General features: G+C 43.7%; 1 protein-coding gene across 1 annotated transcript in view; it reads left to right on the top strand.

The window, feature by feature from the left end:
* Positions 1-25,484, top strand: part of RNF207 (ring finger protein 207) — a 664,007-nt gene that overhangs the window by 600,106 nt on the left and 38,417 nt on the right. The window contains exons 14-15 of the mRNA XM_078642621.1: positions 11,520-11,705; positions 17,537-17,588. Of these exons, the coding sequence (XP_078498747.1) occupies positions 11,520-11,705; positions 17,537-17,588 (238 nt within the window). The remainder of the gene's footprint in view (positions 1-11,519; positions 11,706-17,536; positions 17,589-25,484) is intronic.

Here is a 25,484-nt window from a genome sequence, read left to right as displayed (position 1 = left end):
CGCTATATAAATACAAACCTTTGTCCTCCTCTATCCTTCTGCTATCATTCCAAATCCAAATAACTGACTAACCTATCCACCACTTAAAATGTACTTGCATGTTTCACTATACTATTTCAACACTAATCCTCTATGGTTCCCGGAGTAGCGTGCTACTCGCCGAAAAAGCGCTTCGACGCCTCGTCAGGGGTAGTAAGCGCTATATAAATGCAATTAAAATTACAATACAATATGCTGAGATTAACCCCCTTCTGACTAAGTCATCCTCAAACCCGACAGACCTCAAGAACTTTAGACCAATCTCCCTCCTCTCCTTCCCAGCCAAGGTCAAGGAGAAGGACATCAATGCACAACTCAACTCAAGCATTGAAGCGAGCCACGTCCTGGTCATCCTCCCTGAGCCCCACCCTCTTCAATGTCTGCATGGCCCCCCTCACAGCCCTCGTCAGAGACCACGGACTCAACATCGTCTCCTATGCCGATGACACCCAGCTGATCCTCTCCCTCACCATTGAACCCTCAACCACCAGAAGCAACTTCCACAGTGAAATGAAGGCCATGGCTACATGGATGAAAGACAGCTGACTCAAGCCCAACTTGGAAATGGCCAAAGTCCTGATCCAAAGACCCACCCGTCAGCCTGGGACAACTCCTGGTGGCCAGCCACTCCTTAGTGATCCACCCACCCCGACGGACCACGCATGCAACCTTGGCATTATACTGAACTCTTCGCTCACAATGAACCACCAAATCACCACAGTCTCCTCAGCCTGCTTCCAAATACTCTGTCTGCTCCGAAAGACTTTCAGATGGATCCCCACAGATTCCAGAAGGACTGTCACTCACGCACTCATCACCAGCAGAGTCGACTACGACAACGTGCTCTATGACGGCATCACCCAGAAACTGCTCAAGATACTAAAGAACATCCAAAACGCTGCAGCTAGACTGGTGCCCAGTCAACAAGAGAGTTACCATCAAGCTCCTCATCCATGCCTACAAAGCCCTACACAACATAGGAGCAGGGTACCTAAACCACCGCCTCACATTCCCGTACCCACCAGACAACTCCGAGCCTCTCAACTCTCCCTAGCCTCTATCCCCAGGATCCACAAGACCAGAACCGGAGGAAATAATTCTCCTACCTTGCCTCCAAGACCTAGAACACCCTACCTCTGCACCTCAGGCAATCAGCATCACTGACCCAATTCAGGAAGGACCTCAAGACCTGGCTCTTCGAATGATTCTCCACCCAGTCTGACCAACAGCCTTCCTACGCCTGCTCACCTTCTTGGTAGCTTAGCATGAGCAGTGAGGCTATCTCAGAGGCTATGTGTAAAGCATTTGTACATACACACTCACACACAGTGAAAACACTACAAAATGAGTGCACACCAGTATAGAAAAATAGCCAAAATGTACCTGACTAAAACAAGACCAAAACTTCAAAAATGTAACATACACTAGTAAAGATATCACTTTTCAAATGTTAAATCAGTTCAGTCCATAGAAATCTATGGATTTGTCACTTTTAGCACAAAGTGCATTGGAGGTGTCAACATTCAAAGACAAAACTTGTGAGGCGCTGGCAAAGCAAAGCGATGTGTCAGTTCCTTACTCCAGGGGGCGGGGGGGTTACTTATTGCCAGGAGAGGTGATGCATTGGTTCCTTACTGCTATGCAGAGGAGGTGAAGCATCGGCTCCTTACTGTCAAGGGTAGTGCTGCTTCAGTTCCTCACTGTCAGGGGAGCCAATGCATTGATCTCCGGACATGCAGGCTCGGTTCCATATTTAATTTTCCCTCGTCGTCATCTGTCAAAATTCCCCCCACCCGTCCCCACCACTCTTAATTGCACAGGCGGTGGCTGCCCAGGGATGATGCATCAAAAATCCAGAGGCACTTCATCGATTCTACAGTGATGAAGCAGGCGCTGTGTTGGAGTTGGAGCTGTGTGTCCTGGAATTCGGTGATGCGGTGCTCAATACTCACTCTGTGGCGGTTCTTCTGATGCGCTGTAACAGAAAACTGGGCCCTGCAGTGAAAACTGTGTTTGATGCACTGATCGGGAACCATGCTCCAGTACTGGCAGCTGTGATGGGTCAAAGTTTGCAGGGATGCGTTGATAAAAACAGACGCTGGGAGTCGATGTGTAGATTTTCTCCTTAGGTTCACCAGATTCCTATTCCAAGGGCCCAGGGACTGGATTTAGCACTACTTGGCAAATCAGGACTCTCAGGAGAAGAGCCCAGGCACTGGTAGGTGAATTCTTTCATAGCCCTTAGACTTCTTAACAGGAGGCAAGCACACACAAGCTCTTGGAGAACCTTGGAAGCAGGATACAAAAGCAAGGTCCAGTCCTCGAAGGTCCAGTCCACCCGAATAAAGTCTTTTTCTGGTACCCATTGCCTCATTTTAACTCACTGCTCTGTCTACAACACCTTGGCCCCTCGCCCGCACTTTACGTACAGGCAGTTGGATTGAAAGATCTCTGCTAAAGAGCCCCTCTTTGAGGTGTTGCCCGTTGGGGATTGCACCGCCTAACCAACGAGAAGCATTGCCTATGATGAAGCATGACACCTGCAAAGGTGTGTGAGACCATTATATCCAACAAAATGGATACCCCTTGTTAGGATTCCACTGAGCCTTCACCTCTACTTTACACTCCTGTGACCTTCACACACACCCTCCCCAGGAACAGCCCAGTTCTCTTTTGTAACACTTTGTGTCTAAGGACGCATACTGTGGCTGGACCTTCCACTCACCCCGAGTGATACTCTCGCCCTTCCGATCGGACAGATCTTTCCTCCCACTTATTGTATACGGTCCAGTCCTTTCACTCCCAGGACAGAAGCAGCAAGCAGCGGGCTAGCACACCAAAGCAACAGGCAGAGTGTCAGTTCCTCCAACATCATCTAGCTCTTCTTCCTGGCAGAATGTCTTTTAGTTCTGTTCTGATTTGAGAGTTTCAGAGGTCCTCTTCGTATACCCCTTTCTGCCTTTGAAGTAAGCACACTTCAAAGGAAAGTCTTTGTAGTGCACAAGACACAGCCTTTCCCTGACCTGGCTCCGGACACACTACAGGGGGGTGAAGACATCTTTGTGTGAGGCAGGCACAGCCCTATTCAGGTGTCAGTGACAACTCGTCCCACCACTCTAGCTCAGGAAATCCCATCCGCCTAGTGATGGCCCATCAAGATATGCAAGGCATACCTCAGCTCACTTTGTGTGACTGTCTAGAGAGAATACACAAGAGCCCAACTGTAAGCCAACCCAGGTTTGGATTCTGCAGACAGGCAGAGGAACAGAGAGGTTATGCAAGAAAATGTCCACTTTCTAAAAGTGGCATTTTCAAACATCCAATTTTAAAATCATCTTCACCAAAAGATGTATTTTTAAATTGTGAGATCAGAAAACCCAAACTCCAAAGCTCTATCTGCTCCCAATGGTAAATTACGCTTAAAAGATATTTGAAGGTAATCCCCATGTTATCCTATGGGAGAGATAATCCTTGCAATAGCGAAAAAATGAAATTAGCAGTATTTCACGATTAAGACATGTAAAACACAAAAGCACATGTCCTACCTTTTTAAATACACTGTACCCTGCCGATGGGGCTGCCTTGGACCTACCTCAGGGGTGACTTACATGTACTGAAAGGGAATGTTTGGTCCTGGCAAGTGGGCGCACTTGCCAGGTAAAACTGGCAGTTTATAAACTGCGCACACAGACAGTGCAGTGGCATGTCTGAGACATGTTTGCAGGGCTACTCATATGGGTGGCACAATCAGTGCTGCAGGCCCACTAGTAACATTTCATTTACAGACCCATGGCAGACCTGGTGTACTTTACTAGGGACTTATTAGTAAATCAAATACACCAAACATGGATAAAGTAATCCCAATACAATTTACACAGAGAACATATGCACTTTAGCATTGGTTAGCAGTAGTACAACAAAATATAACAGGTCAGAAACAATAGGAGGAAGCAGGCAAAACGTTTGGAGATAACCCTGCAAAAAGGGCCAGATGCAACACATAGGAACACTGTGCAATGAATCCATGAATCAATCAGGGATTTGTGAAGCGTGCTACTCACCCGTGAGGGTTTCAAGGCGCTGAAGGGGGAGGGGGAGGGTGGGGGGTGTGCAGCTCAGAGGCAGCTGAAGAGCCAGGTCTTGAGGTTCTTCTTGAAGGTCTGCAGAGTGGGACATTGTCTGATTTTGAGTGGGAGCTCGTTCCAGGTCTTTGCCGTGATTTAGGAGAAGGCTCTTCCACCCGCTCTGGCTCTGTGGATACGCGGGAGTTCAGCGAGGTTGGCGGAGCCGAGGTTTCTCTCCGGTACATGGAAGGGGACTCTTTTGTTGAGGTATGGGGTCCGGTATTGTGGAGGTATTTGTAGGAGTGAGTGAGTAGCTTGAAGGTTACTCTCTTCTCGACGGGTAGCCAGTAGAGGTCTCAAAGGTGCTGGTTGATGTGTTTATGTCGTTGGATGCCGAGGACGTGTCTGGCCGCAGTGTTTTGGATGGTCTGGAGTTTGCAGAGCAGGGATTTGTTGATTCCGATGTAGAGGGGGTTTCCATGGTCCAGTCTGCTGGAGTGCATGGCTGATGGTCTTTCTGGTTTCGGAGGGAATCCACTTGTAGGTCTTGCGAAGGATGAGGAGGGTGTTGAAGCAAGTGGAGGAGACGGCATGATCTGTCAGGTCATGGTGAGGGAGGAGTCGCGTATGATGCCGAGGTTCCGGGCGTGGTCCGTGGGAGTGGGGGTTACCGGGGGTGGTGGGCAACCATGTGTTGTCCCATGCTGAGGGCGTGGGTCCAAGGACAAGGACTTCTGCCTTCTCTGAGTTGAGCTTCAGACAGTTGTGCTCATCCAGGATGCAATGTCATTCATTCCATCCTGGAAGCTGAGTCTGGTGGTGTGGGGGGTCCTTTGTGAGGGAGAGGATGAACTGGGCTTCATCGGCGTAGGATACTATGCTGAGTCCATGCTGTCTGACGATGGCGGCGAGGGGGGCTATGTAGATGTTGAAGACCGTGAGGCAGAGCAATTATCCTTGGGGGACTCCGCAGTTGATCTCTGTGGGTTCGGAGAGGAAAGGCGTAAGTCTGATTCTTTGGGTTCTGCCAAAGAGAAAGGAGCGGATCCAGTTGAGGGCAATTTCCTGTATGCCGGCGTTGCGGAGTCTGGTGGTGAGAGTGCGGTGGGAGACAGTGTCGAAGGCTGCAGAGAGGACTAGTAGGATGAGGGACACGTTGTGGCCCAGGTCGAGGAGAGTGCATATTTCGTTTTCCTCGTTGGCAAGTAATTTGAACCTCATAACAGGGATGCAGAAATTCAACTCCGGTGTATACCTCTAATAACCCCATTTCTTTATTGTGTGTTGTTTTCTTGTCTTGACTATGTATTAGTGCTTATGTAGAAAGGTTAACCCTCACCCTTATAGTGTGGCATGCTTAATCATGTAGCATTTGAGATCTTCGTTGTGTTTTGTAGTCTGGCTTGTTATAGCCCACAAATACCACTAATGTTGGAAGATTACAGGTGGGCCTTTATACATGGCTGGAGTATGATGTATTTGGATAGAATTGGATGAGGTGATGTTTGCCACTCGTACATTAGCCTACACATAAGATCCCTATGATAACAAGTCTAGCCTAAGCTGTCATATTATTTTCTTGCCTTTGAACACCTGTGAGATCTGTAAAAAATGTTGTGGGTGAACAGGTGACCATTTACTCCTTATGAATACGCTTTGGATGACTTGTCTTTCTTGTACCTTTATTACACTCACTGTGCTTTGCAGAAGCCCTTCTTGAGGTAGAATTAGGCTCCTGATGAGCAATGTAACTACTAAAGATCTTGTCTACTCTTGCTAAAATCCACCTCCTTCCACTGAGTGCTGAAAGGTTGGGGGTTGCCTGATTTTCTCAGGGATAGTCTGATGATACACAACATGCATTGTATGCTGCCAAACGGATCAAGGGGTTATCCAACGTCTTGTGCCAGTTGCAGAATTATTGATTCACATTGTATGGCTAAACGAACTGTCAGTTTTATCGGTTCCACTCAGGTTCTTATCAAGTATACAGTTGGGTTTACTCACTTCTGGCAACAGATCCCAAATCATGACAAGAGAAGTGCTGTCATCAAGAATTGTTGTGGTCACTTGTACTTCCCACCTGTCACAAAATCCCATAGCTAGCAGTTTGTTACACCTCAAAGCACTGCTCTGAACTTTTTGGAGCCTTTTAAAAACAAGCCACTAAAAGAAACCTTTGCGGTTGCTACAAATTCTCCCATGTACCACAGTGCCAATGTACAGTTTGCTGAACAACTGGACTGTATAGAAATCTTCTACATGCAGTTTATAACCTTTATGAAAGAAAGAGTAAGCAAGATTCTGCACAATCATTTGCTAGTTCCTAAAGAGATAGGCCACCATGCAACATTTATACTGGAGCATTTTCCAGAATACATTTCAAGGCTGTATGCATAAGCAGTGGGACTGTTGTACAACATAAAAATCCTGATGCCATACAGAGCTCTCTTATAATGTACTTACTGCCTGAACAGCAGTTATCCTTTGCACAAGATTAAAGGCTTATCAACTGCTGCATTCTGCCCGAGAGTATAAACCTCAGGAAGCTTTGCTGAGAAGGGTTCCATTGCACCCCAAAATGTTAACTGTCTGCCATGGTCTGAATGGGTCCACAGCAATGCTGCAGAGTTATTATTGTAAGGAATCATTTATTGCAGAAATAAAACACAGCCTCTATTCACAACTTATAGGAACCTGAGTGTCGCCAAACTGAGATAAAAGATCTGTCAGGATGTAATGAGGGCTTGGGCAATATTCCCATGAGCAATATAAGGCACCAAATAAGTTTTGGCTCCCCAAGTGAGGAGGCAGACACCTTCTAAAAACAGTTTGGCACACAAACTAGTTTGCTGAAATTTTTCCAGAACTATGTTTACATCCAGTAACTCCAGTGAAAGGCGAAATTACATGCGGGCAACTAGTAGCAGATTGCTAAGTGAGGGCCCTCCCTGTGCTCTGCTAGGTACTTATATGCACTGTGGATCGTGCTTCAATAAAAAAAGTCTTTCAACAACACATTTTGTGAATGTGAAGCAGCATCACGACTGCCTTCCTTTGCTGCACAGCCATGTTCTGCACTTAAAGCGAGTCATCGTTTCATGGAACTGCACCAACGCAAAAACTACTACTGGCTTTTGATCCTATATCCTCAACCTTGGATGGAGTCTCTGTATTTGATAGAGCCTCAAGCCTTCATTTATTATTATATATAAGACCTGGGCAGCAGTCAACCAACTAAAGGTCACCTTTGCTTTCTATCTAAATAAATCCTCAAATGGGAGGGGGGCTGTAAATATCTGCTATAATCTTCCCAAGCAAAGCCTGCATATATCGCATCGAATAGAACAAGCATTTGCTAAGCCAATAGGGTTTGCCTCTGCAAAATCTGTTGTTTTGTCAATGCTTTTTTATACATGTTACACAGCAGTGCTAGCTGCTATGCAGCATGTCTTCAAGATAAAAAGAGCAGTATGACACGGTCAACGCATAGACATGTTGCACAGAGGTGCTAGCTGCTGTAAAACATAGTCTAAAGTTTTTTAAGAAAAAGAGCTATGACGCAGATAGTGATGACCGCATCATACTGCTTTTTTCTAACTTTAAGACACGCTGCATAGCAGCTAGCGCTGCTATGTAACTTGTCTAAAAAACACTGACAAAACCAATAGATTTCGCAAAGGCGAAAACTATTGGCTCTGCCAATGCTTGTTGTTTTTTGCAGCTTTATGTAGCACAAATTCCTACCGAAGATTTTGGAGCACTTTACGTGAGCACTAGTCACATTACACAAGGTCACATTAGTTTGTTGTTATAGGCACAAGAAGATTAGGTGATTTGACAAAACCCTTTTAAATCAAACTAACACGGAGGAGCTTTGTGTGAGCCTTCCATGCATGCTGTCAAGGTAAGCCTCAATTAGGCTCAGCCTAATTGAAAATCTGCTCTGCTGGAAGTCCTCTATTAATGGGAGAAAAATACAAACGTGATTTTAAGCATTGTAGAACATTCCCATAATTTCACAGGAGCTAGAAAAGCAATCTACTATCTGTTCTTATGTTTGTTTTCTACGATAAATGCAAAATACGGCTTTCTGCCAGAAACTTTTGCCATATGCCACTCCATGTAACAAAAGCAGAATTTTTATCAAAGAAGCCAATGGGAAGAAACGCCTTACAAACATTTAATGAGCCGGGTTTTCAGGCCAATAAATGAAGGTGCAGCAGGGAGTTGAGGCAAGTCTGCTTTTTGCAGATGGAATGGGAGAGAAGATGGCCTGCAGATGCACTTGTAAGGAGGCTTGTTCGGTAATGCGAACAAAAAGTACCTTCACAAGGAAGTAGCCAGTGGAAGGACACTGGCCAGTAGCCAGTGTGCAGAAGCTGTACTTGGTCCAAGCTCCATGGTAAGCAAGGACAGCAAAGCATGAGCGGAAGTGAAGCGGCTGACATGGAGATGAAGTGCTGGCCAATCAGAAGCACATAAATTAGAGGGATGTTGGAATAAACCAATGGTAAATTCAGGTAAGCAAGGGACAGGCTAAGCCCCTTTTAAGACTTTTTTTTTACATTCAGAAGACTTTGCAAACACAGCCAAGGGCTCTCCAGGTGAAACCTTAAACAGTTACGGCCAGTGCAGGTAAGCGTGAGGCGAGGGGGTAAACAACCTTTACAACGCGGTCAAAACACCGCAGTTCCATCACAACGCATATTTTACAACGCAAGTCATTACCACGACTTGCACTGGAGGGAACTCTAGATTAAGGAATAGTAGATTTACTATTCCAACACCTTCCCTACTGTACGTAGGCTGGAGTTGGAATAGTAAATCGTACTATTCCTAAGTCCAGCACCCTACAGCGCAAGTCGTGGTAACGACTTGCGTTGTAAAAGCTGCGTTGTGATGTACCGCAATCATTTTGATCGCGTGGTACATACATACGGCGGGAGACGGAAAGTGACAGATGACGGAATAGGCAAAATAAATAAATAAAACCACTTACCTTGCGCTCACCACATTTGCAAGTCCATTCAGGCCCGAACGTCACATAATCCAGGAGTATCCTCCAACAATTTGTAGCATAAAATCCTGCTACAAAAAATAGAACAAAGTGCACTGTATGGTGTTTTGTGCACCCAGTAATAGGTAGATTCAACACATTATCAAATTCCTCAATCTTGTTTGCGCAAAACGTAATCACCTGCAAATATCATTCACCTGCTAACTGTGGCAGTCTGTGCTCTTGTAAGTTTGTGGAGGTGTACATTGCACCAAGTTTTGGTGAACTGACAATAATGAGGGCCTTAGCGCTTTATTGCCTTGAATGTGTTCATGCTTTACTGTTTGCTCATAAATTTCTGTAGTTGTTTTTTTGTTGGTTTTTCTGTTTCATTTATCATACGTATAGTAAAAATCTGGGAGGGGTGCAGCCACAATTCCCAGAGCAGGAATCCTTCAGAAAGTGTCACTCATTTCCAGTGGTGCCTTTCCTGTCTCAGCCGGAAGGAAAAAGAGTGGCGCCCGTCAGTAAATTAGTGAGGGGGCAAGTCCCGATTGGTTAACAAATCTTTTGGCCCTAGGGGATAGCCCTAATTTCAGTGGTGCTGTCTCCCAATCAAATAGTTCACGAATAGCCCTAGTTTAGGATGCTTCCAAGGGGATTGGCTGACCAGGAATCTTTTGGGGGGTGGCACTAATGAAAAGTTGAGATTTTCCCCTTTTTGTTACCTCCTTTTACGAAAATGTTGCTCAGTGGGCGACTTTATGTCCATGTTCTCAAACCAAAATAAAAAAAAATGGCTGTTGTCATTCCTCCCTGGTTTATAGAACCTGTTCTCTTCCTTCTCTTCATTCTCTCTATGAATTGGCCCCCCTCGGGAGTTGTCCCCTATGCTGGAGGAGAAATGTCTATTGTGGTGATTTAGTAGAAGGATTACTACTCGGAGATCATGAGTCCTTCATGGACCCAGTCGAGATCCATGTGCAGTAATTATTTGTGGTGAAAATTGCAAAAAACACAGTTGATGGACAGAATGTAGAACAATGTCATACATTCACCCCAGTACAAGGATCTGGGCCTAAATCCATCGTTTTTTTGCACTCCACATCACCCTGGGTTAGACACTGGCTATATGCAAATCAGCTCTGACCCTGTGCCTCATGGGAACAGTCCAGTCCGAACTACCAAGCCATGTCTTTCCCAGACCGGAATCAAGCATCCAAGGACCGGTTTCTGGCTATCAGCCTTCATTCAGCCTGGATAGCTTGACTCCAGTGGTGTGGAGAGCCTGGGACTCACGTCTGAGCATACCCAGCCCCTTTTTTTTTTTTTTAAGTTGATGGACAGAATGTAGAACAATGTCATACATTCACCCCAGTACAAGGATCTGGGCCTAAATCCATCGTTTTTTTTATTTTATTTTTTTCCCCCTCCACATCACCCTGGGTTAGACACTGGCTATATCCAAATCAGCTCTGACCCTGTGCCTCATGGGAACAGTCCAGTCCGAACTACCAAGCCATGTCTTTCCCAGACCGGAATCAAGCATCCAAGGACTGGTTTCTGGCTATCAGCCTTCATTCAGCCTGGATAGCTTGACTCCAGTGGTGTGGAGAGCCTGGGACTCACGTCTGAGCATACCCAGCCAGGCCCAGACCCTTGTACTGGGGTGAATGTATGACATTGTTCTACATTCTGTCCATCAACTGTGTTTTTTGTAATTATTTGTGGGGCACTATAATTAGAAGTAGGCTATTCTCCCCTTTCAAAGGGTGCCTAGCCTTCCAAAATATTTTTTCACAGGGCATGGGTGGCAGTTAAAAGAAAACAAAAAATAGAAAAAGCGGCTTTCATTTTATCTGATGTCACCTTTCCATTCCTTGTTGGGGCAGTCAGGGGAGAGTGGTGCTCAATGTTTGACAAAGATTAGAAAATGAAAAATCCAGGAGGGTGGAAGGGGTCGACCCTTATGCCGGGGGATTGCCACCCAAAATAAGAAAAACACTTGCAAGCATGTTCTCTTTCATATCCATGAAAAGCACCCAAATGAGATCAAGTCTGATTATCCACACTGCTATGTAAACGCTCAGTATGTGACTGGGGTCACAGTCATCTGTTCATTCATGAATATGACAGCAATGAAATAGTCTTAGCAAGGTATTGTGGCTCATGAGTCTTGATTAATGCTAATTTCCATACCTTGGCCATTTGACTTTAAGGCTGACTTTGCATAGCACCATAACCGAAAACAGAAAACAAATGACTGTATCCTGACCTTAACATATACTAGAGTAAACCTCAGACCATTAGGAACACTGAGGCACTTTCATCTACATCTGCTCCAGAGAAAAATATGCAAATTCTTCATTTTTCTACAAAAGCAGTTGTTTCATTGGATTGTCTCTTTTTTCCCACAGACCCTACAAATAGAGATTCAGAACCTGAAGGATCAAGTGCAGGAGCTGCACAGGGACCTGACCAAACACCATTCCCTCATCAAGACTGACATCATGAGTGAGATCCTACAAAAGTCCCTCCAAGTGGATGTGCAGATAGCATCTGAGTACTCCTCTGTGGAAATGATGCGAACAGCCTTTGAAGAGGTAGGGGGTGTTCATATTCGCCCATGCAGATGTAGTATTCCAATGCTCAAAATGCCTTTTGAACACAGAAATCCTGCAATGGGATGTTTCATTCCGCGAAGGTAATGGGAGACCACCAAACAGATAAAGCTGAAGACACAATGGAATCTATTGGAATGTATATCTTCTTGGGTCAGACAAATTGTGCAGCCTTTGCATCATCATTAAAAACCATTTCCTTTATCAAAAAAGGAAAATAAATGCATTCACTTTCACCACTATAATCCCCTTACACAGATTAACTATTTTAGACTTTGTTTAAAATGAATGACTTTATTTGCCTTTTTTAAATGTAAAGATATTACCTACTGGCGGTCGCAAGTAGGTAGTTATAGTTAGGACCTAGTTTACATAGGACAAACATTTTTTGACTTGGTTATAACTTTAGCGTCGTTTGACTAACATGCATGAAATTTTACCCAAAAAATATCACGGTGGGTACTATTGATTGGAAAAGTTTGGGGGTGATAAGTGTAGTGGGGAGTGCGAATTTGGGGCGCGAAATAAGGTTGCGTTTGTAATGTTGATTCCTATAGGAACCTTTAGCCACAGCTACGGCCCGAACTGCAGAATGGAATTACACCAATAGTGGCAGGGAGATATATGTTGGTTCGAGGTAGTGCCTTTTGCCTATTTAGTGTAAATTTGTTCATCAGTTTTTGAGAAATGTATGTTTAAAATTATAGTGATATCGCTGGCCGCGGAGTCTTCACGAACAAAAGGAGCTTGTGCAGAGAAATGCACTGCTCTGCTTGGTTGCCAACACTTCCACCAGGAAGTGTTGGCAGCCATCTTGGGACTCAGCTTGAGGGATTGGACTCACCATGATGACCTCTGTACAGGGCAAAGGCTGTCTATACTGGCCGCTTACACACAAACTAGGGCTAGGAAGTGATGAGGGAGTAGCCTCTCTGTAAAGACCACTGTACATGGTGAAGACTGTGTCTAGTAGGAGCTTGCCCTCGCAATGGAGCTGGGGTGTGGTGAAGCAGTCACCTCTATGTAAAATCCTCTGTACAGGCTAAAGCCTACATGTAGTAGGTACTAACCAAAGAAATGGGGCTTGGAGGTGGTGAGAAACTAGACTTTCAGTGAAGACCTCTGTATGATTAAATTCTGTGCGCAGTAGCCTCTTGCCCTCAGAATGGGGCTTTAGTGTTGTGAGGAACTACCCTCTGTGTGAAGAACTCTGTACAGTTTAAAGTCTGTAAATAGTAGGGCCTTGCCCATGTAATGGGACTTGGTTGTGGTGTGGAACTGGGCTCTGTACAGTGTGAAGGCTGCATGTAGTATGGACTTGTCCACATAATGGGGCTTGGTTGTGCTGAGTAACTGAGCTCTATGTGAAGGGCTCTGTACAGGGCAACGGCTGTGCATAGTACAGCCTTGCAAACATAATGGAGCTTGAGTCCGGTAAGACATTGGACTCTACATCACAATTTATGTACAGGGTGAACGCTGTGTGTAGTATTGGCATGTCTACATAATGGAGCTATGGCATGGGGAGGAACTAGGCTCCGCATGAAGATCTCTGTATAGTCTGAAGTTTGTGTGTAGTAGGGGTTTGCCTATGTAAAGGGGCTTGGGTGTGTTGTAGGTCCGGTTGTTCGTGAAGAGCTCTGTACAGGGTGAAAGCTGTGCTTAGTAAAGGCTTTCCCAGATAATGGGGCTTTGGTGTGGTAATAGACTTGACTGTGTTTGGAAATCTCTGTTCATGGTGAAGGCTATGTGTACTTGGGGCTTGCCCACATAATGGGGTTATAGTGTGGTGAGGGCTAGGATCTGTGTGAATAACTCTGTACAATGTTAAGGCCATGTCTAGCAGGGGATTGCATACGTATTGGGTCCTGAGTGTGCTTGACCTTCTTAACCGTTGGTTTAAAAAAATGTTTCCCAATGGCCAAGCCTTGCACCCAGCCCTACAGGTGGCCAACTTCCTGTGAGTAGCCAAACGTCCACGAACAACAACACACATTCTTCTTTTTTCTGTGTATTTTATTTGGTCCAGTGGAAGCACATGGGTGGCTGTGCAGGATTTGGTGGGACTCTTGCAGGAGATATCCAAATCTGCCCGATGGGACAGATTTTTTTTAAATTTACTTGGACCCCAGCAGGGGTCCCTCTGGGACCACCCATAAGGCCAGAGGGTCAGCGTACCCCACCCTTGGCCCCAACCACTCTAATTTTTGTTTTGAGTTTCCAGTCAAGGCCCAGATATCTCTAGATTTAAACCTTAGTTTCTCAAAAACAACTGAACAGATTTTCACCAAATCCCAAAAGCATGCTTTCTGGGTAAAGATTGTTCCATTTTACCAAATTTGGGTTCATTTTATTTGCCCGTTTTCTTTGTATCGTAGTCAAATATGAAGTTGGAAATTGTACGGGGAGAAGCATTTTGGATCCGCTCTTTTTCTTGGCACCCCTTCGACAGGTCACCCTTAAACTTTCCAGACAGGAGGTTAGGTGGACACATTTTATTTTGGAAAGTTTGAGGAAGATGCGTCAAATGGAACTAAAGTTATTAGGGATAAAACACTCTTCCTATGAAAGCTCTGACCTAATGAACTGCACATTATGGGCTAGATGTAGGTAACTTGGAAATACTGATTCCTAAATACCGAATGTTACCGATTCAGTATTTAGGAATCGGTATTCCAGATGTAGGTAAGAATTTGGTAAAAAATTCTGAATTCTTAATATTCGTTATTACCGAATCGGTAATTGAAGATTCGGTAATAACGAATACCTACCCATTCATTCCTATGGGCTTGGAGGCCCGTAGGAATTAATGTGAAGACATTATGTATTACTGATTCGGTATTACTGAATCGGTAATGCCGGGAGCTATTTCAAGGGTGCCAGGGTGTCCAAAGGACACCCCTTTGCACCCCTGAAATGTGCATGTGTGCACATGTGGCACACATGCATGCCCTAAGGGCATGGATGTGTGCCACATGGCACATTTCAAAAAGCTAAAAAGTGCTTTCTGAAAGGATATCGCTATTTGCCCCCAACTTGGAGTTGGTGGTAAATAGCGATTCATTAAGGCTGAGGTGCACTGTTTTAAGTGCTACCTACATTGCATTTAAGAAATCGGTATTACCGATTCCTCAAATGCAAGGCCATAAGAAATCGGTATTAAGGAATCAATATTTACCGATTCCTTAATACCGAATCCTCCCTACATCTCAAATGCCTAAATACCGGTCGGTAACGGTGAAATTTAACGAATTTCACCGTTACCGACCGGTATTAGGCCACCTACATATGGCCCTATATTGCTAAATTTAAGGAAATTACTATAAAGTTATAAACTCGCATTCATTAGAAAGTAATGCTCCTGCCAAGTAATAAAAATAAAAACATTTTTTAAACATCTGTAATGTATCTCATTAAAAATATTGTCGGGTATGACACCCACGTACTGCTCACAGAAGTGGGACCCAGCGTCTTCTGTGACTTAGGGCAAGGGATGACATAAAACAAGAAATGCAAACAAGCAAGGAAAGAATGAAAAATGAGCAGGCATTCTATAATGCAATTTGTCTGCCTGTTAAATTGCATTATGCAGAATTTACCGTTTTTTAGTACAAAATGGGTCCTCACGTCCATTGTGTGTAGAAGGTACCAGATTCAGCTTTTCTCATAACTATGTATAATTCTGTATAATTTTAAGGGTAATTTGCATATAATTTGCATATTTTCTGTAAAGGAAATTATGCATATTTTGCCTGGGACTATGCATGAGTTGCATAGTTTTCATTACATTGCAAGGACTTTTTAGTGAATGAAGAAGCCAACTTGCAAAGAAAGCGGTTTTACTAAAATCTAATCTTTCTGCATTACAATCAAATACTTAATGAATGTACTAAATGAATGAATAAATGCAATATAATATTTCGCAGTTGTTCTTTTTAAGGAAAATGTTCTCTGTATGCAAAAACACGTTACAAAAATATTATACTCTTTTTAAAAATGCAACAATGCCTATAAGCATTTTTTTTATTTCTTTACTGTTATGCTGGGATATCCTCTTGGGACACCAACAACAAGAAAACAAGACACGATCTTGTGAGAGTGCATCTTGTTGTACATTATTGAAGAAGCTTCCAGCTGCTTGCCGATATTGTGATGGGAGATCATTTTGGGAGGTAGACTTTGATGGTTAGTTTTCAAATGTCCTGCTCATGGACATTGGCATATTTAAAGTCCTTAGTATAAGTACCCATATATTTTGGGATATATGTTCTTTCTGACAGGAATTTTGCAACTTTTTTACTTTAGGGTCTGGTCTTAAGGAGGGCCAAGACTGCAGACTTCTGCCGCTCACTCTTGGGACACCTAGTAAGAGCCTGTTCAATGCAGGCTTTTGCGGTTTACTTTTGGGACAACAAGTAACAGAGTTTGGTATTGCAGGACTCTACTGCTCAATCTCAGGTCACTTGGTCAACAGGTCTGGCTTTCAGGTACTAACTGATACAAATAGCACTTCTGCATGTCTGCAATGGCATGTGTTAGCACTTTAAAGGAAGACCTATTGGTTTTGTCAACACTTGTTTTTAATTGTGTTTTCTTTAACTTAGAGCAGCCATGAGCATAAAGGAAAACTCTTATAATACAGCAGCCACAAAGGGCCTTATGACGATGTCGGGCCAACTTACGCCCACCCAACAATGTTGCGGAAAGGAACCGCTCAACCCCAGGGCGGCAGTTCCAGACGAAGTATTTTGATGCGACCACCCATGGTGTGGGCACAAACCTCTGTTTCTCAAAGGAAGCTTGTGCGGTGGGCAGAAAAGGCCTGCAGCACAAGCTTCCATTGAGAAATGGAAGCTTTGAAACATCCCTGCATTGTGTGGCAGGCACCATGCAATGCCTGCCACACGCTCCAAGGATGTTGAAGGGGGCACCATAAGTGCCCCCCAGGCCCCATTGAAGAGGGCCAGGGGGAAGGGGGCTCTGCTAGTGTCCCCAAAGTCAGTTCCCAACAGCCAATCCAAGGCCAAGATGGATTGGCTGTCGGAAGCCGACATCGCAATCCAGACGGCAGAGCTGAGCTTGGCTCTGCCGTCATTATAGGGATTGCTATTCTGCTCCTGTTCCGACGGGCTCACAGAGCCCATCAGAAGAGGAGCAGAATCTCCCGGCTGGTTTAGTTCTGACATCAAAATACTTCAGTCGGAGGGAAATCCACGAAGTAGGGCAGAGAGCCTCCGAGTGCAGTCAGAGGCTTTCCGCTCAACATCCTAATTGGGCCCTAAATCTCTTTCCCAAAAGACACAAGCTGAAACACAGAAACCAGTGAACTTGTTCAGTAAAACTGCACAGTGCTGACTGTACCAAACATGGTGGATAATATGCACAGTCAATGTGAGTGGTTGAACTACCACCACCTTTGGCAGAGCAGCAACATAAGTTTGTAGACCTGATGGTGCAAATGAAAATGTCTTTTCCTTTGAAACATCTGCTACGTAATCACCATTGAATTGGGTGACTAGGCTACTAGAGGTGCTGACATTGGATTTAAACTTTTGTGCCACATTTTCTGTTGTCACCTAACTCTAAATCAAACACCTCTATCTCAGTATCATCAGCATGCTGATGTCACGTCTGACCTTGTGTCTGAAGGATGACTGCCTGGGGTGTAACACATACATTAAACAGAAGGGGTGATAGCATATTTGATCTTTATTCTCCTGCTGAATAATTCAGTGCTACTAAATTAATGATGATAATCGTCCATGTCTTTAGTATTTCACATCCATTTATTAGTGAAATGTTTTTGTTTCTAGATCTGGGAGGAAACATATCAAAGAGTGGCAAATGAACAGGAAATTTATGAAGGTATTGCATTGTGTTAAGTTTTGTACACTAACATCTCTGCTTTACATAAATGTAGATATGTATTTCTGTTTTAGTTGCTTATAACATTTTAGGCTTGTGTGATTTGAGCGACAACATGCACAACCACAATCATTGTTCTTAATGGATGTCTTTAATACTCAAATCCTTTAGTGTTGGGCATGGTGAGGACACCTGCCCAGAGACACAGGGTAGTGGGTGAGTCCCATTCTATGACCCATGCTACATTGTCTGCAATGCATGCAAACAATTGCGAGAAAGTGAATGCATTGCAGACATGTATTTAAAGAGCAACTATCTGTGTTCTGCATCTGTACATAGGTGCAGATCAGGCTCCTTGTGATATAGTTTGGAGTCATTGATAACCAAAGTTTTGAGAACGTAACAGTACCTATTGTGCAGATTTTCAGTATGTTAATTCGCAGTTGTCCCTGGTATGAGAGTACTAACTCAAAGATTGTCCCTGGCCTGGGTCTATATCAAGATAATACCAAATGTGGAGGTATATAGTTACATACATAGAAAGTTGTGATGCCTAAATTAATTATTGGTAATCTTTATTACACTGAGTTCTTTATTTCATGATCCAGTGCTAAAGAGTGAGGTCGTTTCATCCTGGACACAGGTTCCTAAAAAGCTCTTACCACCAACCCCTGCTAGTAAACAGGATAAGGGAACTTGTCTCCTTTACAACTTCCTGCATGTACCAAGAAATAATGTATATCAATGTACTTCACTCCAAGGAAGGGACAGGAGCACGACTGCGATGAAGAATGGAGAAATCAACATAATCAAGATTAATGATAAGTACTCTGGGGGCTACTACTTTATCTCTCTCTTACTCGTCTCAGTCCCAAAGAGTCAGCCCACATCAAGCAAATTAAATGCATTGTTGGAACACAGAACAACTGATTGAAGATGAATGCAAGGTTTAATAATTAATAAAGCAATTAAAGAAATAGGTTTATACAGATACAGAACCAAGAACAGTGGAACCAATAGGAGCACCACGACCTACCACTTGCAGCTTTAAATGATTGACATAGGCCTATGGAACGATGTATGCAAATAAATAGAAAAACGAAAACTGGGAAACCACTTTGAGGAGACCAGATCATGGAAAAACGGTTTTAAGGAAAATCAATTTTAAGGAAATAGAAATAAACCAAAAATTAAAGAAAACATTTTAAAGAAAAGATCATTTTAAGGAAACATTCAAAATCACATACACATACTGAAAATTAAGGGCAGTGAGGGTTTTTTGGTTCAGGGATGGGTGATGTTTTGGAAGGAGGGGTATTTAAGATTCAGGGATAGAAGAAGTTTAGGGTTGTGAGGGATTTTTAGAGATGAGACATCAATGGATTAAAGCGTGGTGAGGGGTTTTTAGAGTTCACAGTTGAGTGAAGTGTATGGCTGCTAAGGGATTTTTAGGGTTCAGGGATGGGTGGCATATAGGGGTGCTGAGGTTTTTTAGGTTTTAAGGATGGATGAAGTTTAATACTGGTGAGTGTTTTTAAGGATCAGTGGTGGTAGAGTTTTGGAATGGTGACGGGTTTTTAGTGTTGGGAACAGGCAGAGTATAGGGATTTGTTTGGGTATTAAGAGTTCAGAAATAGTTACAGTTTATATGTAGAAAGAGTTTAAGGATCAGGGATGCTGGAGTTTAGGGGTGGTGAGGGGTTTTAGGTGTCACAAATAGGTTGTTTTCAGGAGTGGTGAGGGTATTTTTAGGGTTCAAGGATGAGTGGAGTTTAGGGGTGGTGTGGGATTTTAAGAAATTAAGAGTTGGGTTTAAGCATAGAAAGGGTTTTTTAGGCTTCAGGGATGGGTAGAATTTTGCAATGGAGAGGGTGATTTAGGTTAAGAGATGGGTAGAGTTTAGGGGTGGATAGGGCTTCAAGGGTTCAGGAATGATGGGAGATTAGTGTCAGAGAGGGGTATAGTGTATGCGTAGGGAGGCATATTTAGGGGGCAGAGATTAATGGTATTTAGGGGTAGTAAGGTATCAGTGAATTAAAAGCATCCAAAGTAATTGCTTGACAACATATAGGATATAAATCCAAAATAATGTACCCTGACGTAAAAGATTAAAATGAGTACCTTTAACCACAATGTTTCTGAAAGTAAGACCTGCAACATCTTCATTTATACTTACATTTAGAAGCTTGCAGAAACCAGTGTCTCAAAAATGGCTTTCTATGAATTGATTTCTATGGCATTCATCCTAAAAATTTTCAGTAACCCTTTTAGGTGAATTGATTTCTAAGTAATAGTATTTAATTACATTGTTTTCTATGAAATCACATACAACCCCTACAGAAGCCCAAGTGTGTGTATGGCAAACAACAATAAAAGAAACATCTCCAGACATATAGTCCAAAAGGCTGTCATTCCTCCTTTCAAATGACTATTCAGTGAGTCAGGGCAAGAGACCTCACATCACGCTAACGTTCTTTCAACGTTGCGAGAATGTAGAGTAAACTCCTCAGCTGAAGAAAGAGAAGTTCATAAATATGGGAAGACATTTACTTGTTGAAGGTGAAATTCAGAAATAACCTTAGATAAGGAGGTAGGAGAAAGACAAAGAACAAGATCTTCTGAAAGAAAGCGAAGTACGGAATTAGATGAAAATAAAGATCCAATCTCCTTTAGTGTACATGCAGAGGTGATAGCAACAAAAAAAACTACGCAGAGAAAGGAGCTAAGGCTCAAACGTGGCAAATTGTAGAGCCTTCAGAGCTAGAGGACAGTCCCTGGTTGTGACACAGAAACAAACATTACATCAGAAAATAAGAAAACACTTAGGGGGACCAGAGGTCAAATCAAGCAGAGCTCCCAGATCACTCTAAGGATAGTAGAAGGTACAAAAGGCTGCAAGCTGACATCTGAGGGAAAATATTGACAATTCCAAGAAATTTCCATCTCATCAGAAATACAGAAATCTTAATGGATCAGCCAGACAAAGGAAGCAGACGTTTGGAATCACACCATTTAACAAAGGATCCCCAGTGTTTATAATGTGAGTCAAAGGTCAATGGCCTATGAGAATGTTGTATAGCATTCTCAGGAGAAACCCGTATACACATAAGCCTCAATTTCAAGTGTAGGTGGAGAAGAAATGACAAAGAAAAGGGCAGCCATCAGAGGGACTATGGACATACGGAGGACTCATTCTGGACTGACCGTCATCTCATACATTCGAGGAAACCATAACTTCTAGGGCCATACTGGAGCTACGAAAACGATCTAATCCCCCCCATCTGTATCTGAAGCAGAAACAATCGCTGGAACAGGAATCAAAGGAAAAGAAAAGAGAATACTCGAAGGCCAGGGAGAAGACAATGTCATCCAATCCTGCTACCCTGGGATTCCCTATCCTGGATAACAGAAGAAGCTGAGCATTGGAGGAGCCTGTAAACAGATCTGCTAATGGCACCCCAAACGTGAGACAGATTTCCTGAACTAACTCTCCTCCAGTGAGAAAACCACAGAGAACAGGAAGAAGTCTACTACAAGAGTCTGCCCTCAAATAGTCTAAGCAATCTAATGTAACTTGTTGTCAGGTATAGCAGGTGAATCTCTACCAAAGTGCATATTCGATGAGCAACCAATGTCAATGAATGGGATTGAACACCTCCTTTGTTATTCAAATATAAATTTGCTACTAGATTGTTTGTCCAAATAGGAACTGCCTTTCCAACCAGAAGAGAATCAAAGTGAAGCAAGGCCTTTAAGTTGGCTGATGACTTCTGCCAATTCAAGGAATGAACCAGCTTTGTTCTTAACCAAAGATCCTTTCTAGTGGTCTGCCCAATAATCCCTTCCCCTCCCTTCATGCTGGCATACATGTTTACAATCACAGTGGTTGGAGGAACCAGAGCTACTCCCTTGGTGAGATTTTGTGAATGAAGCCACCATTGTAGTAAGTGAGGGTTCTAGGATCGGAGTCTCAAAGTCCAGTGATATTAGGAACCAATGGATCAGGACTTGGCAAACCAACATTTTTATGTAGCATCTCACCCAAGGGACTATTAGCACTATGCTGCTTTGTCCCATTGCATCTGTAACCAAAGTCGAACTGGAACAGATGACATTTCTGAAAGCAATCAGAGATGCGTCTGAAGTATGAGTATCTGATCATGAGGCAGTGAATTTCTTTCAGCTGATGAGTCAAACTGACCACTGGTAAAGCGTATTTGCTGATTGGGCTCAAAGTGTTATTTTTCCATGTTTAGATTATCAGAACAGTGCTTAATTTGAGCTGGTGCTTTCCGGTGCTCAGCACCGGCACTTAATTGGTTTCCAGTGCCCGGCACCTAATTGTCAACACCATAGTTGGAACAGTCTACCACATGGTGGCGCTGCTCATCTAATTTAGGAATGAGCAGATCAACAGTTGTTTAGGAATACAATCTACATTAAAATTGCTAATACCTGCCTCCCGGGCCATTGCTTTAGCTTTGGGGACCTGGAATAATGTGAACTGTCACACTTGCAGGCAAGAGAGATGGTTAGTAGTTGTTTTGGCAGCGATGACTAGGGCGATGGGCGGTGCAATCTGCAGTGGCCTCCTGGTCAGAGTCCTGGCACTTAATATTTTACAAATCAAGCTCGATGTGTAGCCTGCAAGGCCTAATTAAGAGTGGAGTTGTGAACTAGCTAGTCATCTAAATACAAAAGGACTTTGATGTCTTCCTTGTGAAGAATTAAAGCTAATGGAACTAGGATCTTTTTACTTACATGGTATGCTGACTTCAGACCATGAGGACAGAACATAAAACTGGACATGGCTGTCACTGCAGGGTCTCTGCAGGGTCAGCCCAGATTGTTCCCTCCCTTTGTTGTACCCAGTTTGTGTTGGCTTTTAGGACTGTGCACTTTACTCCTGCTAATCAGTGTTAAAGTGGTTGTGCGCTCTCTTGAAAACATGATAAAATTGTCCTACACCTGATTGGCAAATTTAATTTACTTGTAAGTCTCTCTCTAGTATGTAGTAGTCCCTCTAGCCAGGGACTGTACATTAAATGCTACAAGTGGGCTGCAGCACTCTTTGTACTACCCACTGAAGTAGCACTGTAAAACAGCTCTCAAACCTGCCACTGCAATCTGTAGGGACATTTTAAAGTACCCTTTTGACATGGCAAAATAAACTTCTTGCCTGGCCTAAACCTTCCTTTTTGATACTTGTAAGCCACCCCTAAGGTAGGTGCTAAAAACTTCAAAACCAAAGTGCATAGTATTGAAAAAACTAGGTCATGCGTCTTTAATTTTTACTTGTCCTGACAGTGAAAAACCCCTAAAGTTGTTTTTCACTGCAGCAAGGCTGTCTCTCCCATATACTAATACTGGGTTACTTTTTTATGCTTAATAACAGTTTGGGAACAGATAGAGAAATGCTTCTTCCATTCATTTGAATTTTAATTGAAATCCCCTTTAATAATACATTTGGATTTTATGTAACTGTTTTGGATATGTCACTTTTAGAAAGTTGGCATGTTTCTGCCTAAAGCAAATGTGCCCTTCTGACATTATCTAGGGTCACATGAATGTAATTAATTTTCTCTCCTGTGCTGCTTTGTGTATTCCGTCCAGACATAGGGACAAAAAAGGCCTGTTGTGGAGGGAAAGGGTCTTCCTGACAGGCTAGCTGGGGAGGAATTGTGCCCTACCCTGATCATACTCCAAATGAGCATGTCTGCAACACAAACTAAGGAGACTGAAACCAGGCCGACTCTTGCCTTTGTCACCCTAGACAGTTTGGAGCCATACCTAGGGGAAGGGGAAGGACTGACCAGCACCAGTTTGGGAGTAAGCCAGGGATTTGCCCCCACACAAAGGTTTGCACTAGGTATAAATGTGGCACCTTCAGAACCTCTCATCAGAACATTCCTGGACCTGTGGAAGAGTCAGAAGAAGGACTGCCCAGCTGTCTGAAGAAGAAAGACTGGACCTGCTTGTCTTGACTTCAAGATTCCCGGAGGTCAGTTGATTGACCTCTGTTCAGCTGACAAACACCAACTAGACCTGCCTGAGCCTGGTGCTGGCCTCTACTGCAGTGAGTCCTCTTCTCCAAGAGGTGTCCCTAGTTCCTGAACCCTTGTCTGACAACAGAGTGTACTTCTACTGAATTCCAGGTTAAAATCCTGATGTTTTGGCCTCTTCGTGACCGCTAGCAGATTCTTCTTTGGACCAAGAAACAACTGTCTGCGATGCCTGCCATCAAGAAGCTTCAGAGGCTACCTGCTCCTCACACCAACATTGACCTCCTCGCTCTCCCCATCAACATGAAGCTCCAGCTGAGACTCCCCGCGTGGACTTGGACTTTGGGAAGGTAAACTACACTCCTCACCTGGGCAATCTTGGTGCCTGTGTCAGACCCATGCTTCATCGCAGTGGGCCTGAACTTGTGAATTTGACCCGGTCCAAGGTGACCAGTTACCTACGAGTGGAGCTTTGTGCTTTTTGGCAACAGAACCTGAAGGGTATGCTGGTGCAGTGGAAAACCCTGTGACTCTGTGGAGAAGTGGTGAGCAAAAACGTTAACTCCTTTTGGTGTGGATGCAATTGAAAGATCAGAAAATCCGATCTTGCCACATAGATGGGAATCAACCTCATCCATTATCTCCTACTTAATGTAACGCCCCTTTCCGTCTACAATCATATTGTCATCTGTATCTGTTGCTGAATTGGGGCCATCTGTATCTCCAGCTGCCCATGAGTCATCTATTGACAGGAGAGCAACAAGAGACAGGATAGGCACTTCAACAGAGACTGGAAATCACATTCAATTCACAGCATGTTACTTGATCTTCCATCATCTAATGCAAATAGGCAGAATATATGAATACAGAAGTGGGAAGCATCACGGGTGTATCAGCATTAACCCTGAACTTACAATCATCAAAATGAGAATGTCATGAATGCACTGTTTATGTTTCTTGTGGGCACTAGAAAGACACCTATAATCTGAGCCCTATAATCTTCTTTTGGAAGATTGCTGATGTGGAAAAAGAGTTTGGGAACTCATGATCAGGTTCCACAGCACTCCTCTCCCTGATCCCAGGTGCCCCTCCTATGAAGCAGCGATGCTCAAACCATATTTGCTTCTGGGACCTTCTTACACAGAAGTGCCACTTCTCCAGGACACTGGATATAAACTAGAGCCAAGGAGCCCCACCACCCCTCAGCACATTGACCACACTATGATTCTGCCTGGAGAGACGGTTGCTTTCCTTTTCCCAACAAAAGGTGGTGCTAAAATGAACTGAAAAAAGAGGGGAAAAGCAGTAACCCTACTAATGAGTACCAATGGGGAACAGAGAATTAAGGGATTTCAGGTGCTCATGGAAAGGAGACTGATACCTTTCAATGCTGAGGAGCAATCGCGCAGCAGTATCACCCAAATCTAACAAGAATAAAGATACCTACACAGCAGGACTCCCTAAATATAGAAGAGAAAAGAGGAACAGATTAATTATGTCCCTTACCCCTTAAAAGAAGGACAGGCAGTGAAGCATCACTTGCCTGTTCCGCAAGCTAACAGGAAGAAAACATGGAGTTGTAAGGGAGATGTATCCCTGGAGAGGTGCAGTTAAAGATTATAATATCTTTAGGGATTATTAGTGACCTCTCTCCAGTGGCAGGACACCATCACATTTTAGGTTTGGGACGAGCACACTTAAATGAGAGATAAAGTGGTAATTGGGCTGCAGGAAACAATGTGCACAGATGCCGAATCAGAAGGTGAGGAATTCCGGGGCGATCTGCATAAGTCGTTCCAGGAATCAAGACAATGCTGGTTATACTACCTTCTGTTCTTATTTAATACCAACTGCAGGGTGCTGGGTAAAGTAATAACTAATAGGTTTGCCCCAA

The sequence above is a fragment of the Lissotriton helveticus genome, chromosome 5_1, assembly GCF_964261635.1.
Source record: "Lissotriton helveticus chromosome 5_1, aLisHel1.1, whole genome shotgun sequence".
In the NCBI taxonomy this organism is placed as follows: Eukaryota; Metazoa; Chordata; class Amphibia; order Caudata; family Salamandridae; genus Lissotriton; species Lissotriton helveticus.
This window is presented reverse-complemented; position numbering and strand designations above follow the sequence as displayed.